Source organism: Cajanus cajan, chromosome 4, assembly GCF_000230855.2.
Source record: "Cajanus cajan strain Asha chromosome 4, NIPB_CcT2T_4, whole genome shotgun sequence".
Classification (NCBI taxonomy): Eukaryota; Viridiplantae; Streptophyta; class Magnoliopsida; order Fabales; family Fabaceae; genus Cajanus; species Cajanus cajan.
In genome coordinates, this window is record NC_138520.1 from 828,225 (window position 1) to 847,778 (window position 19,554).

The 19,554-nt window shown below is 32.2% G+C and overlaps 2 protein-coding genes across 2 annotated transcripts; both read right to left on the reverse strand.

The window, feature by feature from the left end:
• Positions 1–3,043: 3,043 nt before the first annotated feature.
• Positions 3,044–5,370, reverse strand: ARO1 (armadillo repeat only 1). The gene has a single exon (XM_020382412.3). The coding sequence runs from the start codon at positions 5,137–5,139 to the stop codon at positions 3,193–3,195; it is 1,947 nt and encodes a 648-aa protein (XP_020238001.1). The 5' UTR covers positions 5,140–5,370; the 3' UTR covers positions 3,044–3,192.
• Positions 5,371–17,816: 12,446 nt separating this feature from the next.
• LOC109817189 (uncharacterized) lies at positions 17,817–19,287 on the reverse strand. Its single transcript, XM_020382405.3, has one exon. It carries the CDS (start codon positions 18,938–18,940, stop codon positions 17,987–17,989), a length of 954 nt encoding a protein of 317 aa, XP_020237994.1. The 5' UTR covers positions 18,941–19,287; the 3' UTR covers positions 17,817–17,986.
• Positions 19,288–19,554: the final 267 nt, after the last annotated feature.

Consider the following 19,554-nt stretch of genomic DNA (forward strand, 5'->3'; position numbering starts at 1 on the left):
GAATCAACTAATAAAGAGAAATGTAAAAAGTAAGGGGACAAAATGAATTTTTTGAAATTTACATCCATATCGACCAAAAGTTGCAAGAGCAAGGATGATAGGAATTAACTCCTACATTCAAGAAACAAATGACGGTCAAAGAATCACTTTCTATCTCCAAATTTGAGAACTTCCTTCTCATTACTAGTTTGATAGTATGATAAATAGTCTATAATTCAACTTGGATTATGGAGCATTACCTTAACTTTGTAGCCTATAATACAACTTGTTTGCCAAGTAACATCATTTGTCCCATGGTGGAGACCTAGGTCAGTCAAGTCACAATCGAGTCACGTGACACTTAGACTACTACGGTTAAGTAGAAAGAGTTGCAATATGACTATTGGCTATAGTTTTTGATCTAGTGGTAAGCATTCGATCCAACAATTGGTATTAGAGCTAAGGTCGCATGTTTGACTCCCAATAGGAGAAATTGTTGAGGGGAGATTGTTTGCCAACAGACATCAATTGTCTTGTGGTGGAGGCCTAGGTGGGTCAAGTCACAGTCGAGACATGTGGTGCTTAAGTTGTTACGGTTAAGTAGATAGAGTTACGCCTTGACTATCAATTATAATTTTTGGCCTAAGGTAAGCGCTTAATCCAACATGCACCATTTCTTCACTTCCAAATTTTGTTTAAAAGAAACTCAAAAAGTAATTGCCACCTTCGACTTTTCACATGATTTTTATCTAGATTAGATTGGAGCCACGTTGTAAAGTCCATAATCCAAAAATCATGATCTATGTAACGATGTTTGACTAAGATAAGATGTTACGAGGTGGAAAAGGAAGGACAATCTCTAAAAAAATGGGAGAGTTTCATTTTGTTGACCACATAGAGAGAACTAGTCATTTTGATTGATGTCAAGGTGGAATCTCCAATTGTTTGTGGGCAATGCCATATGAGTAGTTGTACAAAGGAAAAATTTAATCTTTTCTAAACTTGGCCAAGCCCATGCTATTTGGAAAACCTAAATTGGTTGAAGACCCCCAATGGTTTTCCCAAGACGAATAAGCATAAGCAAGACTAAAAAGGTCATTTGTTGTATGTTTCCAAACAATCAAATCATTTCCAGCATTTGAGTTAGGGGTAAGATAGAAAGAATATTATGTATAACAAGAGCTGGAAGCAAATAATGTAAATATGTGAAATTCCAAGAACCATCTATTGTAGTAATATCCACCACCTTCTTTTATAAATCAACATCATGAAGAGGTCTTACAACATAAGTTGACAACTTTCCAACGTTAAAAATCCATTCTTCAGTCCAAAATAAAATATTTTCACCACCACCTAATTTCTAATGGATAGATTCCATGAAATCATCCCAAATAGAGTTTATCCCTCTCCAACATATTGAAGCATTTCTTGGGATAGTCATGTGAGGAATAATATGATTCCCACACTAGTATTTACCTTTAAGAACTCTCACACAAAGTTTATCACTATTAATGCATAGTTTCCAAGCTAATTTTGCATATAGGCATCATTCACTCCCCTCGTATGTCTTATGTTAAGTCCCTCAAAATTTCTTGGCAAACAAATAGAATTCCACTCCTTTGAAGTTTTCTAGATCCCATATGGTCACCTCAAAGGAAGGACCTACTCAAAATTTTCAAATCATTGCTGTAACACTCCAAGTTTTCTAAAATTATTAAAAATGATGTTTTAATTAATTAAAGGGGTTGTATAAAATGTTTTAGAGGTTTTTAATAATTATGAATGTTTTTAATTAATAAAGAAGATTTGTGAAATTATTTTGTTATAGAAAATATTTGGAGAAAACATGTTTTAATTAATTATGTAATATTAAATGTATTTTGGAAAATATGTTTTTATATTTGAGGTACCGATATCAATGTTTAAGAAAAAGATATAATGAGAGAGAGAAATTGTGAATAAGTTATAATGTGAGTTGCTTATTAACGAACTGAGGTGTTTTTTTGATAGCTATGCCAAATGAATTAATATATGATAGGATGTGACATTAGGATTTAGCTAGGATTCCATTTTGTTAGTTTCTTTATATTTAAAACTTCATGTTAGATTTTGTTTTGTAATTATTGTGTTGAACATTTGTTTTAGTTCTTTGGGTAACATATTATAATGTGATATCTCTATCCAAAGAGATTTGTGAACCTTTTTTTAATCAATAAAGTTTATTTTCTATCTTCATTATTTTATACATCTATGTTAGTATGTGACGTAGAGGGTGTTACAATTGCAAATAATTCTAAGAATGCATTTAGATTGCATATCATAAGAGGAAATGACTGAAAGAACATGCTCTTAATCAATCTTTTAAGATATCTTGACTGTTGAGGGTACCAAGCCATCAACAAATTCATCTTTGTTAACTTATTTTTTTGTTTTTCAAACACTTTGGTGATCTCTCGGTATATGTTAAATAAAATAAATATAATATTTATGACTAGTGCATGAAAATAATCTTATGATATATATATATATATATATATATATATATATATATATGTATATATATATATATATGTATGTATGTATGTATGTTGATGTGGGTGTGTTTATTTTATTTGCATCTCTAATATTTTTCTATGGGTACAAAGTATAAATTTTTTTTAGAAATTAAACTTTGATTTGCAATACGTGGTTAATATTTTTAAACATTAGTTAATAGTTCTATCCCCAAATGTGTATGTATAAACTTGTTGAGAGTTGAATCTTTTAAGTAAATCACAGCATCTAAAAAAAAAGAAATGCTCAACTTTTTGATTGGATTCACCAAAGAAATTGGAGTTATGCATTCCATATGATTGAAAGTTGTAAGCAATGTTGTTGTTTCAATATTTGAAGTTTAGAACTATTTTTTTTGTTTGTCAATTAATATAAAAACATGAATCCAATCTAAGTCTAGCTAGAGTCTAAAGGCATATTTGACGAGTTGGAAGTAACATGTTGTGTATTAGTAATTTGAAAGGAAGGCAGTGATGTGTTGGGAAATAGGTGGGTTAAGAGTACAGAGAACTGAGAGAAGATTGAGAAAAAGTTTTGTATAGAGAATAGGACGTAAAAAAGAAGAGGAGGCTAGATTAATTTGAAAAGGGCGAGGAGCCTGCAAGATTGCTAATTAAACATATATACAGTGATGATGAAGTGCAGGCAGGGAGGGAGGGATCAGCGGAATCCTCTTCCTCTTGATTGGTAGAGTTCGAGCCTACTCTTGGCTTCGGGCAAAAGAGCTTCGATGCGAGAATCATCGATGAGATGCGCTTGCTTGGTGCACCACTCGAGAACTATGAGGACCTCTTCTTGCGCCAGCGTCTCGCTCTTTGGCACGTGCAACGCAATGTAACAGAGGAGAGTGACGGAGGGAATCTGAACCATCTGCTCTCCAAAGTAAACAAGCTGAATCAAGTGCTTGGCACCCCCTGCCTGAATGATGGCGTTGCAGTGGTTCTCGTGGAGGTAGTTATCCGTGCAGGCGAACTTGTTAAGAGCGATGGCCACCTCCATGCAGATATGGGCCTCTCTTTCGTCCAGGAGCTTCACCAGAGGCCCAATCAGCCGAGTCTCCGTGGCCCTGAAAGTGCGGGCAAGGTTTCCAACGGATCTCACGCAAGGTATCAGAAGCTCTTGCTCTTCTTTTTCGATTATTTTTATAAGCTGCTCCACCACCGCCTTGGCAGCGGGGGAAGTTGGTTTGAAAGCAGACCGCCTCAACTCAGCGTGCTGCTCTGACACCGCCGTTATCTCCATCAAAGCCATCGCCGAATACGACTGCACGTCCTCTGCACCTTTCTCCAACAGAACCGCGAAACAGAGCAAAGCACGAGACTCCGTTATGCTGCGACACACCGTTAAGTTACCCCTGGAGAGCATCCAGAGCGCCCTCGCAGCCATGGCCTTCATCTCCCTCTTCGTCACCGGGTCTTCGAATTCCCTCCCCTTGATACTCGTGCCGGCAATAGACACGTGGGCATTATGATTGTGGTGCTTTTTGGGGTTCCCGGAGGGGAGGTCGTTAACGTTGGGATTGATTTGGGCTTGGGCTTGGGCTTGGGCTTGGGCCTGGGCACCCATTCCCTTGATGGCCATGGTGTTGGAAACGATATTGGACATTTGGCTGGAGGCCTGGTTGCCCATGGGGTGAACAATCTGCTTATTGTCATCTTCTTCGTCGTGGGGGGTGGAAGTGTTGCTGGCAAGAACAACAGAGTGAATGGACTTGTGTTTGTTGGCAATGGCGTACTTGCTGTGTTCTTGGATGGTTTCGAAGGCCAGGTGGCTAACAAGCAAGCGAATGGCATTGTTTTGAGCGAAATGGTCCTGGCATTTGGGGTGGTTACCAGCGAGTTCGGAGATGGCCCAGGCGACCACGGTCTGGACCTTCATGTGCCCTTCTTTAAGGACTTTGGCGAAGACGGAGCAAACGCCGGCGTTGACGATGTGTTCGACGCTCTCGGGGTCTTTACCGAGGAGGCCAATGGCTCGGGCGGCGTTTTCCTGGCCGTCCATTCGACCTTCCTTCAGGAGCTTCAGGAGAGGGGGGACGCCACCTTCCTCGATGATGAGCTTGCCGTAGCGGTCGTTGTCGCGGGCCAGGGAGACTAGGGAGGCGGCGGCGTCGGAGCGCTCTTCCAGGGAGGCACCGGAGAGGAGGATGGCCACCTGCTCCCAGATGAGGCAGAGGATGGGTTCGTTGGCGGCGATGGGGGGGAGGCCGAGGTACTCGTCGTCGCGCTCGTCGGCGGAGGCGGAGACGCGGAGGAGCCACTGGACGTCGCCGACGGAGTTCTCGAGCTGCATGGAGGTCTTGCGGAAGGCGGTGGCGGGGATGATGGTGAAGAGCTTCTTGATGAGGCTGTTGGCGCGACATTTGGTGACGAGTACGAGGGCCTTGTCGAGGACCTGTTCGGTGTCGTCTATGATGCGTCGCGTTGGCCTCTCGTACAGGTCGCTGCTGTTCCTGGCCGCCTGGCGGAGGAGGCCGGCGAGCTTCTCCGTCTTTGACTTCAACTCGAGACATTCCTGTCGAAAATTCTGGGCCTCTTCTGCCATCTTGGAGACCTGGTCCGCCATTTGTATGGGGCTGGCCAGGATCTCCTTGACGATGCTCGACATTTTTGCACCCTTCCCTCTCTCTCTCTCACAATTCTCTTTCTTTGCTTTCTTCCATCGGAGTGGCGCCGCCGTGGCCCTATGAGGGATTGGTTTAACGCCTTTTTCTCCCTATTACTTAACCCATCCTCACATAATAAATAATACATATACTTCCTTCCTCCAAATGGTTGGTCTCTATCTATTATCTATACCTTTCTTCTTCTTCGATCACCGATTCTCTCCCATCCTACGCCCTCCTTTTCACTTTTACTTTTTACTTTAATTCATATACTCTTCTAATATTAGTTCAAATAATATTTTTAGCTTTTTAATTAACTCTATCTTCACTTTCTCTTAAATAGCAACTTTACATCTTTCAATTTACTATATAAATTATAATTAAAATTATTCATTCTATTATTTACCCTAAAATATTATTATATTATTATTGTCATCGACCATTCAGTATTTTTTTTTTCACCCTAATTATTTTCCTCTCTTAAATCATTCAATTAATTAATATTTTAATTAATTACCGTTAAATTAAAATAAACCAAATTCTCATTTATTTTTTCACACCAAATTCATATTCTCATTAATGCTAATCATAATGATAAATTTTATGTAAATATAATTATACCGAAATAAACGTTATGTCTTATTTATTATGAGAAATCTTTTTTTCTCTTTTGTGTTACGAGGAATCTTTTTACATTATTATTTATAATTATTCAACCACTTATTCAATTTAAGAAACTATGCATATTATAAATGAAAAGAAATAGAATACACATTTTTTCTTATATTATTGTGATTGATTAATATTGATAAAATTAAAACGACATTAATTCATGTTAATTAAAGAAAAAAAATTGGGGAAAAATAAATATAATATTTATGTAAAAGAAAATTATTTTTTAAATAATTCAACTAAATTAAAAAAATAAAAAAATCAAAATAAGTTATGCATGTTGAGAGAAAAAGGCATATTAGATAGTGAAATTGATATCAAGATATATATATCTAAATTATCACTAACTTCTTTAGATGCTATCATTCAAATCAAATTTTAATAAAGACAATTTCTATTGATTGTTTCTTTCGTAATAATTATTAACTATTAATAAAAGTCAAGATCAATCTTTAAAATACATTCAACTGTATAATTAAAAAATCATTTTTTTTCTCATAGTCATGTAACAATTTCAAGAGTTATATATCGTATAGTGAATTAAAAATTTTAGTCACGGATATTAAAAATAAAAATTTAAATGTGTTTTTAATGTTATTTTAAAAATAAATAAATAAATTGTAACAATAAGTAAATATATATTTATTTTTTAATATTCTTTTTTGACTTATTCTTATACTTTATATTTGCTATTATCATCAATTTTTATTTATATAATTAGTTAAATATCAAATTATCCAACTTATCAAAATAAATCATGTATTACACAAGTATGGAATCTAATTTTTTTATAAATTTTTTTTTCAACAACATTTCGAATTATATTATTTCTTAAAAATGTGATCGCAGAAATACAATCAGGATCACATACTATATATAGTACAGGCAGGAGCAATGCACTGAAGTGGCACCTCGCGCCACCTTGTTTTTTTACTTCAAAATAATATATTCTGTTTTAGGCAATGTTTTAAAACCCGGACCGACCCAGCCGGTCGGACCGGTTGGACCGGGAACCGGTGGTCCAGCCGGTCCGAATCTGAAGTTGGATCGGTTATGCAGTCGACCCGTTCAAACCGGATTGAACCGGTCAATTTTCCGGTTCAACCGGTGAACCGGTGGGTCAAACCGGTTCAACCACTTTTTTTTTTTTTTATAAATTTTTTAAGGGACCATAAATCACAAAAATAATAATGAAAATTGAATCTCTTAATGAAAAAGCAAGGAGTCTTATTAAATATAACAATGACTACTTGTTCTAATATATTTGTTTGCAATATATACAACTTAAATAACTTTTATAGTATATTATTAATTTTAAATTATATATTTAATAATTCAATATCTATGTAAATATTACATATATTATTTTGTGATATTAATTGCAAGCATATTATATATGTACATATTATTTATATTTTTAATTTGTATTAATATACCGTTTAACATGTAATTTTTTTATGTATTTTTTTACAAAATAAAAATAAAAATAATTTTAAATAAGATAGAAAAATTGAAATTTAAAATAAGATATGAATTTATTAAAATTTATAAGTATAAATATATTTAATATGAATATTTTTTAATAAAAATAAATAAAAATCGAGTCATGCGGTTCAACCAGTGACCCACCGGTTCAACCTTTGACCCATTGACCCAATACCTTAACCGGTTCGATGACCGGTCCAGTTTTTAAAACTATGGTTTTAGGGCTTTGCGGGTTTATCAAGGAAACATGTCGTTTAAAATAATAAATTTTAGCCTGTAAGTTGCGACGCTAATAATTGTCTTTAACTAATAATTTATGTGACGCAACTTTAATTATTTTCGATTGAGACAGAACTTTAAAAGCATAATGTGCCCAAGTGTTCAACTTCTTTGTTTTGTTGTTGATTTTGCTTCATATATGCATAAAAGGTTTTGTTTTTCTTTTTTCAGTCAGAAATGAAAAGAAAAGAAAAAACAGAAAACAAAACTATCTAAATCTGATGGCTGGTATGCCTAGCTAACAGCAATGATGTAAGGTCTCGAGGACATCACGTACCCGAATAGTGTAAGAGTAGGAGAATCATTTCTTTGTTAACATTACTTTCTCATATATTGTATTTCATAGAGAAAGAAAAAGAAGTGAAATACGATAAATAACTAAGAAATAAATGGAAGATTAATATATACAGTAATTAATTTGAAAATATATCCATCACTATCCAATGATTGTTAATTTCAAACATGGCTCATGTTCGATCACACATCAAAACTATAGCTGATTTGGTCATTATCTGCACCATAGCTAGCCACATAACCATTGGTACAGGCATTGAAATTAGCACTAGCTAGCACATACAATTTGCATTCTGTCATTATCTGCTATAATATAGGGAACCCACCAATCACTCACCTTCAAAATAGACCCATATATAGATGCAAATTTTATGCTAGGTTGCATACACATAAATACGAAAATTTTAAAAAAATTCTATATTTTTTTAAAAATTACCTAAATGGACCTCTCTCCCTTTTATTTATAGAAATAGAACTATTTACTGTTAAAGTTCAGAATTTGATCTTTGAAGAACTAAATTATGAGTTTCATCGTGGCCCATCCCAGTTAAAACCTTGCCAGAATTCGATCTCCCTCGAATTTCGAATAGGGATTTTTCTATTTTTTTTTTCACAAATTGAATTTGTTTATTTTAAATGATAATTTAATTTAAATAAAATAATAAAATTAAAAATATTATTATTATAATGAAATTAAATTTATATTATATATTTATTTAAATTTGTGTTAATTATTATTTAAATAAAATAAGTTAATTATTATTAAAAAAATTGTGCTAGGACAACATTGATAAAGACAAAGTGCATTAAAAAAAAATAATTATAGTAATATTACATGAAGATAGAGTGTATTACATAAACCTCCGTAATAGTGCCTAGTTCCACAACGAGGATGACGTCTATTACATCCTAGGTTTTACTGTGGTGGTTGTTGCTCTGGAGGATTTTGATCATCATCAAGGACTAGACGTTGGAATGCAATCGAGGAACTACTAGGTTCATTAGCAAAATCTAGTTGGTAAATATATTGCATTTAAGACTATACTGAAAATGGAGTTGTAAAATTTATTCCAAATAAGTTTGTAAAGAAATCCTCTGAAGTTGCTGCAAACGAATATCTTCTGTCAATTATGTTTGATTCTGGCGTTATGTTATGTGGAGGAATTAAAACATGTTGGTGAGTCTCTTCATACAACGACATGAAAGTTGCACCGGTTTCAAATGTGGCGGTAGTCCTTTGCACCAGTTTCAAAAAGTTCACATCTCATGCTTGCATGTAATTGCTTCATGCTTACACGCACACCACAACTTTAATATCTACATATCTCTCGTCTATACCTTACAACAAGTCTCAAAGGTATACAAAGGACAAATTGGAAAACTCAAACATGAAGACTATTGGCCAACTTATACTAATTCAACTTTGTGCTAAAATCCAGAATTCAAAAAGAATTTCCAAGGGTCGATTTAAGTCAAGTAAAATAAGAATATAGATGAATATTAGAGAACAACAAAGTTGTGTAAAACATTGTTCCTATTGTCGCACCTCACACAAAAAAAACATGTTCAAACATTGTTCATGGTCATCATTGATTTATGATGCCTACAACTTATTTTCTTCAATATATCATGTCCAAATTAATGTTAGTAATTACTTTTTATTTTATTAATATTAATTAACTTATTTTATTTAATATGTAAATTTGTGCTCATAATTAATTTATCATATTAATATTATAAAATTAACAAAAATTCACATATTTAAATAAATATATAAACATAAAATTAATTATAATTTTTTATTAATTTTATATACATATTTTATTTTATTTTTAAATTAAAATTTTTTAATTTTACAAAAATTAACATTTAAAAAAAACAAAATATTCTGCTAAAATTCGACTCCTCGAAAATCAAATTCCAATTGGGACTGTTAACTGAGGATGTGGAGGAGAAAGCTCATAATTCAGCTTTCCAAAACCCAATTTTGAGCCAGTTCTGTAAATAAAGGGGGAGGGGTCTATTTAGATAATTTTTTTGAAAAAAAATATTATTTTGGTAAAAAATTCCATAAATACACCAACATATTGGTATCATATTAAATTTACACTTACACTGTTTGATAAAGGGACACTGCGTTTAATAAAGAAGAAAGAAAGGAAGAGAGAAATTAAGCAACAGAATCTCTAAAGGTAACCTGATCAGCTATCGCACACCATTGTAAAAATTTGAATAAAAAATATACGAGTTTGGTAAGATATACTGTGAACGTGTCTTACAATTGCACGTATTTGCTCTTCTCCAAAGACTTTAAACACGTATATATCCTTTATTTAAATGGTTAAAATATCATGGAGATATATTAATCAATACTTTTAAGCTTGCATGTTTCTGTGATGAGAAATAGATAAAACGTTAATGATATTAATTAAACTGCTTAAAGTCCATTTCAATCAATTCACCTTTTCTTCCCTCTTTTCCACTTCTTGTCGTATGAGATTTTGTTGTTCTTTTTTGTTTCTTTCCGTTGGTCGGAATAATGTATAACTTCAGGATGAATCAAATTAGCCAATTAGGGGTGTCTTTCTCGTTCCAGTAGCATCAAGTTACATCATATTTAGGTAGATATTACATCACCCAAATTAATATGAGTGTAAATGTAATATCATTTTAAATTTTTAAATAAATTAATAAAAAAAAATTATTTAATTAATTGATTTTTTTTTATAAAGTGAATTAATGATTAAAAAAATATTTTTTAGTTTAATTATTAATGATAATTATTTAAATCTCAAAAAAAGAATAATTAACAATAGATTAATGGGTTTCTACTAATACCATATGCATGAGTTAGGATTTAGTTTTTTCTCTCTCTCTCCACACACACATATATATAAGCAAAGTACGGTTGTCTCACATAATTTTAATGCGCATTATTGTGATTTAGAGAGGAAGGAGAACTAGAAGCAATCAAAGACAACCTTAATGATTTGCACCTGAAGTTTGGCATCTATTGAGGTAAGGGGAGGAGTGAGAGCCTCGCTCTAGAGTGTGAGTTATTTGCGGGATTTGTCACAATTATGTTTGTTCGTGTTTGATGCATGAGGGAGTAATCTCAAATTTGATTGTAATTGTAAATTTATGCTATCTATGGGTTCCTTCACATTCTGATTATGATATTATATTATGAGTGCATTTATGATCAATGACATTGTCTCTAGTTATGAATCTACGTAACTGTGGGTTCCCGGGGAACTCTAAGAGTTGATACAAAGTGAATTATAGGAGAACCAATTATGAATATGAAGAATTAGAGATTAGGATGAATTAATTGTACTATAAATACCATTTTTCGCTCAAAAGAATTTATGTAAGTTTGTGAGACTTAATATGTGTATAACTTGTAAATTATGTAGAAGAATTGTATTTGATATCGTGTTGGGTGCCGCACAAGGCATACTAGGCATGAAGCGAGACAGGGGGCATGTATTGCTCTCTATGGCAATCATGTCGGGCGTGGGTAGGTCCACGTTGAGCGTGAGAGCCACAAAGTGTTCTCTGTTGTGTCGACAATATGTGTAAGGATGGTCAGATCAAGTGTGGAAGCTCTAGGGGCTCTCTGTAGTGAAATTCACCTAGTATGGAAGGGTTGTGTCTAGCATGATTCTCCTAGAGAGTAAATTATGCTCTCAACCTTTACCGCAAGGCACCCCATGCCAAGCATTGCCCTGTGCTTGCAATATTGTTTGACATTATAAATATTAAGGTCTTAATAATGTTAATTGTAATATAATTGAATTTCTGGAACCATGTATTAGTTGAAGTGATTTTTTGGTAATATGGATATGTTATGTGTGAATAACGTGTGGTAAACCAAGTAACTAAGTCTAAGTCTAACTTAACAATGTGAAAGTTTGAGTGAAATTTCTCGGTAATGATGTGATTGGTGTGCATTGCTTATTGTAAATATGATTGATATGGATATGCATTAAGTCTTATGTGACATGCATCATGTGAAAAATGTGTTTTTGTAATGGGTATGATGCGGAACATGCTGTTAAAAAAGGTCTCTCTTATGTAAAAGTTTTGTGATTCATGACCTTGGGAATAACTAGGTTGAGAGTCCCAATCCCGCCAATTGTGTGTATGGGTGAAACTTGGCCAGCATAATTATCCTGACCCCCCTACTAGTGTATATCCTCATAGTGTAAAGTGATTTTACAGGTCCATTGCATGATCATAGCATATTCATTGCTTTCGAATTATGAATTTGGTGAATATGGAGATGTGTAGTATAAACTTTGTTGTATCATATGATTAGAGTATGTTGTTTAAGTATGCCTTGATTATTGTGAATTATAAATGGAAATAATGTTGAATGAATGAATAGTTATTGTTGTTATATAGTTATAATTATTGTTGTATGTGTGTGGTTACTCGACCATAACTTGCACCAGTAGTTATAGTGAGATGTTTTTCATTTCCCTATCTTTTATAGTTTGTTTTGATGTATGAATGCAGGTGAATTTGATTATGATAATATTGGAAGAAAAGTTTAAATTTTGTGCTAGAAATGCTTTGATAATATGTGATATTGGGGCAACGAATAAGAAATTGTTTTCTACTAGTTTTTCATTAGGGATCTAGACTTTATCAGTTAAAATTTGTTTTCAGTATCAAGTTTAAATTTCTTGTAATTACTTTCCTATTTAGTTTTGTTTATTGTTGAGGTTAGTTTAATACAATATTTCTACATTGAGATTTTCAGTTTATTTAATATAATTACTTAGAAAAGTTTTTTGTTATATTTATTGATAGGATGCATGTAGATAGAGGATGTCACACATGAAGAAAAAAAAAAAAAAAAGGAAACACAAACTTCTTTTATAAATTATCCTTTTTTAATAAATAACTGAGAATACTCACCATATTGAGTTATTAATTCGTAAGAAATACACAAGTTATTTTTCATAGCGGGAATATACACATTAATTCAAAATAAAAGGTAAAAATATGAATTACTTGTATTTTGGAGGAAAATTTATTTTCTTAAAAAATTAATGAAAATATTAATTAGAGAGTATAAGTAAGAGAAATTTGGGATAAAAAGATAATTTTAAAGTTAAAGTAATATATATATATATAATCTTTAGATGCTGATAATGAAATTTGGAGAGAGAAAAAAAGCAACGTGAATACTCAGTCACTTTTTTAAATAAAAACAATAATATATACTCATTATATAAGTGCACATTACAATTCAAAAAATATAAGTGCACTAGAAATTGATATAAAAATATAGTGTTAAGCCAAAGAGAAAATAATCACATAGCGAAATATATACCTCACCACCATATATAGGAGAGTATGTTAGTTCTTTAACAATGGAATTTCAAGTTTTGCAATAGTAAGTGTTTCCTACAGCTCAAATCATATAGCGAGAGTTTAAAATAGGTGAAAAATTAAATAAATGTAGATGTTTTTTTCTTCCTGCAATCACCTTTCTTATCTTTAACCCTCAATGTGAATAACATATAGGTTACCGTTTAAGGTCGATCATCGATGTCATAGCCATGCTTATATATGAATGTTATTCAAACGTTTTGTTGCGATGATTATTGACTAAGTGGGTGTTTACTTTTCATTTTGAAACGCAATTCTTTCATCTCTCCACGTTTACATACGGATATACGTAGAAGCAGCTATTCATTGCTTCAAGTTGAACGTGAAAAATCACGTTAAAACGCGGATGCAAACACACGGTAAATGTACTGAAAATAACATAATTGTATAAATCTTATTTCTTATGTATTGAATCCTCACTTGTAATATTGTAATCTTTAATAAAATTTAATAAATAAGAAGGGATACGCTAAATTATATGTTAGTATGACTCCTTCCCACATCATATAAGTTAAAAAATTGGAAAATATGGGAAGGCTTCCCATATAGGAAAATACAATGCAGTTCTTCTCATCAAAACCAACAACATTTTACCAAATATATTATAGATTTGTAAAAAATCAGCAGCTTGTTGAAATTTTTAGCTTCTGTTTAAATTCATAATGCATTTTACATTACTTTTAAAATGGTCGATCGCTTACATATTATAACAATCGTGTTTATTTTACATAAACAGGCATATGTTTGCACGAAAAGGAAAGAAAATAAAATTGCGATAAGATCAATAAATTTGCAAGAATCCTTTTTTTCTTTTTATCTAATAGATGCGAACATTAAATTAAAACGATTGAATAACAGTATTATAATAAAAATTTAAAGTTCTTATTATCATTAATATTAAACTAATAAGAAAAATGTACTTCGTGTCCCCATAACAAAATGAAATAAATTAGTGTTAAACAAAAGTGGATATTTATTATTAATGAAGATGGTTATTTCTTTTGTACATATATTTTTTCTATCTTGTCTTTAAATATAATTTAGGGAGAAGAAAAATAAAATACAACATAAGAGTATAATTATTTTTGAAAAAGTGGACACCAAAAATAAATATTTTCTATATTTATTTAATAGGATCAAGATATTTCGTGTCTTTATATTTATTTAAAAATATTTAAAAATTATTAATATTTATTAAATTAATTAATATGTGTTTAGTCTTTAAATTTTAAGGTCTTGAATTCAATCTTGAATTTAATTAATTTTTAATATTATTTTTTATTATTTAAAAATTTAAAAGTAAAGTAATTTAAAATTTGTGTTGAAAAAAGGATGTCCCCTTTATAATAAATATAAATTATAGATTATATGCACAAAAAATATAATATATATATATATATATATTTTATAATAAAAAATACCAAGTCTAACTGAATTGACCCAATTTTCAAATGTTAAACAGTACGTGTCCATGTGTTGGTCTGCAACCCATACCCACTGTTATTTAAAAAGTAAAAGGGCTCATTTGCAGTCCGAATTTAGTTTTATTTTTGAATCCAGGTCCAAGTTTAATATTTCAAGTCCATTTCCTAATGTCTTAAATTCAAGATGGGCCACATTTTGAGACCAGGGTTACCGTTATTCGAATCTGTATAATTCTGTTAACTATGAGAATAATTTATATCCTAACATAATATTATTTTTATTTATTAATAATCTATTATATCTATTATATATATATAAATGGAATACACTAGAAAATTTACATAATTAGATTTTTTTATATTACGCTACAAGTAAAAATTGATGATATTGAAGTATTTTAACTCTTAATTTTTAAATTTTTTAACTTAAAAATAAAATGTTTGAAATTTTCACTAAAATTATAATAAAAAATATATTTTATTTTATAACTAAATTCATAATCTAAATTCTAAACCCACTATTTGCTTCCTTTAAAGTCATCACCATTCTCAAATTATGTCACTATTCTCTAATTTATTGTTATTTTTTTTTCTCACCATCTCACACAAAATGGCTTCTTGAATAAGTTTCTTTTAGATATAATTTTTCCCCTATTTTTCTTGTTACGTATTCTCTCGATTTTCTTTATTTTCAATCTTTTAATTTATTTATTTTCATCTTCATCTCCATGTTTATCTTATATTCACATTTATGTGTATTTTATTCTCTACACATTGTACAATCACACAAATAAGTTTGCGTTTGGTAGTTTTACCATTTATTCTTTGTTCTTCTCAATTCTTTGACGGAGTTTAATGAGGATTTCTATTTGGTTGTTTTATGAATTGACTGGTTTAATACAAAGACAAAATATCCTTGTATGTTCTTCCCTTATTGAAAGGCATATTTCCTCATCTTAACCCCCCCCCCCCCCGAGATACTAACTATCTAACTGTAACAATAAAATTAAAAAAATGCATAATAAAGCTAATCATTTAAATTTTGATAAAATATTTACTTTGATAGTTAAATGTGTTAATAATTTTATTTCTTCTAAGTTTTTTCCCTAATTAAAAAATGCATGATAAAGTTAATCTTTTAAACTTTAATAAAGTACATGTTTTATTTGATAGCTAAATATGTTAACTACAAAATGAATAATTTATGACTAATTGCGTGATAGTTAAATTTTAAATATACCAGTTACAAAAGTAATCATCAAAATAATTACAAGATCTGTAAATAATTTTCGCTAAAAGATTATTTTAAATAGAGTTAATCACCTATACATTATTAGTGGAAAGTTTTTTTACACTAGCAACCAATTATATCTTTTAATTGTGTCATGTCACTATAAACACATTTACTTTTAACAGTGACATGACACAATTAAAAGATATAATTGGTTGTCAGTGTAAAAAAACTTTACATAAACAGTGTATAGGTGATTACTAAATTTACATTGTTAGACATCTCTATATTATGTTACTAGTAAAACTTGGAATTACTAAAATTCTTTTAGTAACATTTGTTTTCTTTTTCTTCTTCTTTTTTTTTATAGTTTTTTTTAATATTTTTTAATAAAATTTAACACCAACTAGACAATATCATAAATTTACTTTAAAAATATCTTAACTAATGGTTATTCAAAGGTTTGAAAATAGACCATATTGAAAATAAATTGAAGTTAAATTGTAATTATGTGACTACAAAATCAATTATTAATTTTTTTAAAAAAATTTATGCATAAAAATTTTATTTTATTTTATTATTATAGCTGATATCATGTCATCCAAATAATTACTTTAATACAAATTTTATAATATTGTGTGTGAAATAAAGTAACAAATTTATGCTATTAGACTTATCCATGTTATGTCAAGGTAAAAATTAGGATTATTTAAGTGTTTTTAGTAACATTTATTTTTTAAAATTTTAATTTTAATTCTATTTTAATAAAATTTAACACCAACAAGATAATATTATAAATAAAAATAAAATATTATTATTGTTCTTACAAGAATGAGGTTGGTTCTTCACCTAGAGAGGTTGCCTCCTTCTTCTTCATCTCGGTCTTATTCTTGTAAGGGATTAAGTGAAGTCGGTCTTCAAGATTAGTCTTCTCGGTTGATCTTCTCCTCACGCACCTTGGATGTACCTGCAAAAAGGATTCCGACGATCAAGTTAGTTATCCTCCTCTATCTCATGTATTCCTTATATCTTTACCTATGGTGGTTCTCCGAGTAACTATGTAACTGTCGTACAGTTATCTTCTGAGGATTGTTGGCGGATGAATTGTATTCGATATCGTCAATATGCCGAGATATCTTGCTAATATCTTCTGTCTGATGTGATATACCAGCGTTTCATGTATTTACTCTAGCTTGTCTAAGTAATCACCTCGGTCAAGTTAACCTATAAACTTAGTTAAGCTCAGCTCAAGCCAGGTTGGTACAATTATTATTATCGACACCTAATAAGTATGTGATAAACTAACTTCAGAAATACCTCAAATAATATATACTTAAAGATATGGAGTCAAGTTGTATTAAATATAAGTCGGAATCAAAATTTTGTGACTCTTAATACTACGCTCATGATCATATTCATTTTAAGAAAATAATAACCCTGAGGTACAAGATATGATATTTTTTTTTTCGAAGCATAAAATTAAAAGCTTTTAACTCATGCTTATTATTTTCCTAAACACGAATATGGTGTATAATATAGTATTTAACAATTATGAACAAAGTTTACCCCCAAAATTACAGTGTTATCACACAAAAAAAATAGAAATTTTCATTTCATTATAAAAACATAATTATTCATTTCTCATAATGAAATAAATCCAAACAGATTAAAAGTAGTTTTCCAGATTTGACGGTATTCAAAAGGAGCTAGCTTCAGATCTGAATAAGATATAAAGAAAATGTATAAAGCTATCGCATGACCATTTGATAATATCCTTATATAGTTATTAGCTTGAAATATGATTTTGATTTATTTTTTGTTAGACATTTGACAGTTTATTTTATTTAACTTGCAGTTGCAGGAAGAGTCTCAGAAAATTCTCTGACAACAATTCTAAAAGTACAACATCTATTTTGACACGAGTTACAATCAAATCTATACACGTTTGTTTACATAGGAACAAATAAAAAATACAAGAGCAGAATTGCTGACACAAACACCATCAAAACATGAGAAGTAGAGAAAAAGAGAACAATACACAGAGGAAGCAGATGACGAGGTTCAGGCTTTCCCTTCAACCCTTGCATGAGTGAGGCCAACGCAAGCGTCAACGAAATCCTCGTCTATAAAATCCGTGGAGAAGGCCTGGAGCCTATCGGCGAAGCCCTTAGCGAAGCACTGAGCGATGAAGAGCCTAGCGTAGCCATGAATGCGCCGAGTAACGGGTTTGACACAGAGAACGGGGTTATCCGCGACGGGCGTAACGGTGTTCTCGATCCTGTAGAAGTATTTGCGCGACGTAACAGGAGCCTGCTCGCTCAAGTGCTTCAGATTGCCGTCGAACTTGGTGGAAGGCAGATCCGTGTTGATCCAGTTGTCCTTCAGAAAGCCCGCGCTCCAAAGCCCGCTTCCAGCTTTGGGCTGGGCCGCTTTTCTGGGCTTCCACACGCAGATAAGCCTCTTGGGCAAAACCTCCGCAACGGTCTTACCGAAAACGTGGTCGTCCTGCGGAATTAAAAACTCTCCCAACTGCTCCTCCAAGTACTTGTCGAATTCCGGCGGGTCCTCGTGGCCAAACTCGGTTCTAATCTCGAGGATTATGACCTCGGACTGTGTCTCCGACAGGAACTTCTTGACGTCGTTGAGTACGACGTCGACGCTGTAAGTGGCGAGGATGCCGTGGCAGACGCGGCGGTTTTCTTGGATGCGGATATCGAGGAGGCGGGTGCCGAGTGCCAGCTGGCGGTAAATGGAGAGAGATTGGCACTGAGCGAAAGGGCGAGTCACGAGAGGGATGCCGATTTTGTTGGTGGCGGAGTCGTGGGTTCCTGGCCACACGATCTGGTTGATGCGGAGTTTCTCCGGGTTCAGACCCGCCATCCAGTTTTTCCTGTCTTGGGGGCGGTATTCGGAGCCTGGGTAGTCTTCTCCGGAGGTTTTCAGATCCCACAGGGTTTTCTTTTGAGTGTGGATTTGGTTTCTTCGTTCCATCTGTTTAGAGACCTGAGAACCCATCTTCGCTCTTCGGAGTACCACCTCTTCTCCTCAACTCTTTCCTTCTGCTGGAGACTGGAGTAGGTTGTTGACGTTTCACAGCTCAACTAATCACGATACATGATGACCATATATATTATCTATACAGATACAAGTTTATGCCAAGAGGTTATTAATTGTTTTTATTTCTTCTCTTTCATTTTAAGCCACCATGACAACTGTAGATCAAGAATGGGAAAGTCAAAATAGATTTTATTAAAAATTGTAAATAAAAGGCTTGAAAAGAGGACAATTGTTGTGAAATCATGATATCATGACTTGGGTGTTTTCTTCACACAATTTTTCTTTGGATATCTTGAAGGATTTTGATTTGGGATGGGAATGGCCCCTCTGTTAATTATCTTTTATAATGTGGAGAGCCATCGTCCTCATTAGTCATTATTGATGGTGACTCATCTTTCTAATTGGTCCACTTGTATATGTCGAGCTGTACAAACTTTTTTGTCTTCGTCTTTGTTTTGGTTTATTTATTAAGCTCTCTTGCAGGTGAAATTGTTAGAGTAATTCTATTCACTAAAATTCTTAAACAACTTTGGAATTTGTTTTTCATAATTAAGAATTAAGATTTCATCATC

What these genes read in the sequence shown, in the direction of transcription:
- ARO1 (XM_020382412.3), bottom strand. Translation starts at nt 5,139, where the DNA reads ATGTCGAGCATCGTCAAGGAGATCCTGGCCAGCCCCATACAAATGGCG.
- LOC109817189 (XM_020382405.3), bottom strand. Translation starts at nt 18,940, where the DNA reads ATGGGTTCTCAGGTCTCTAAACAGATGGAACGAAGAAACCAAATCCAC.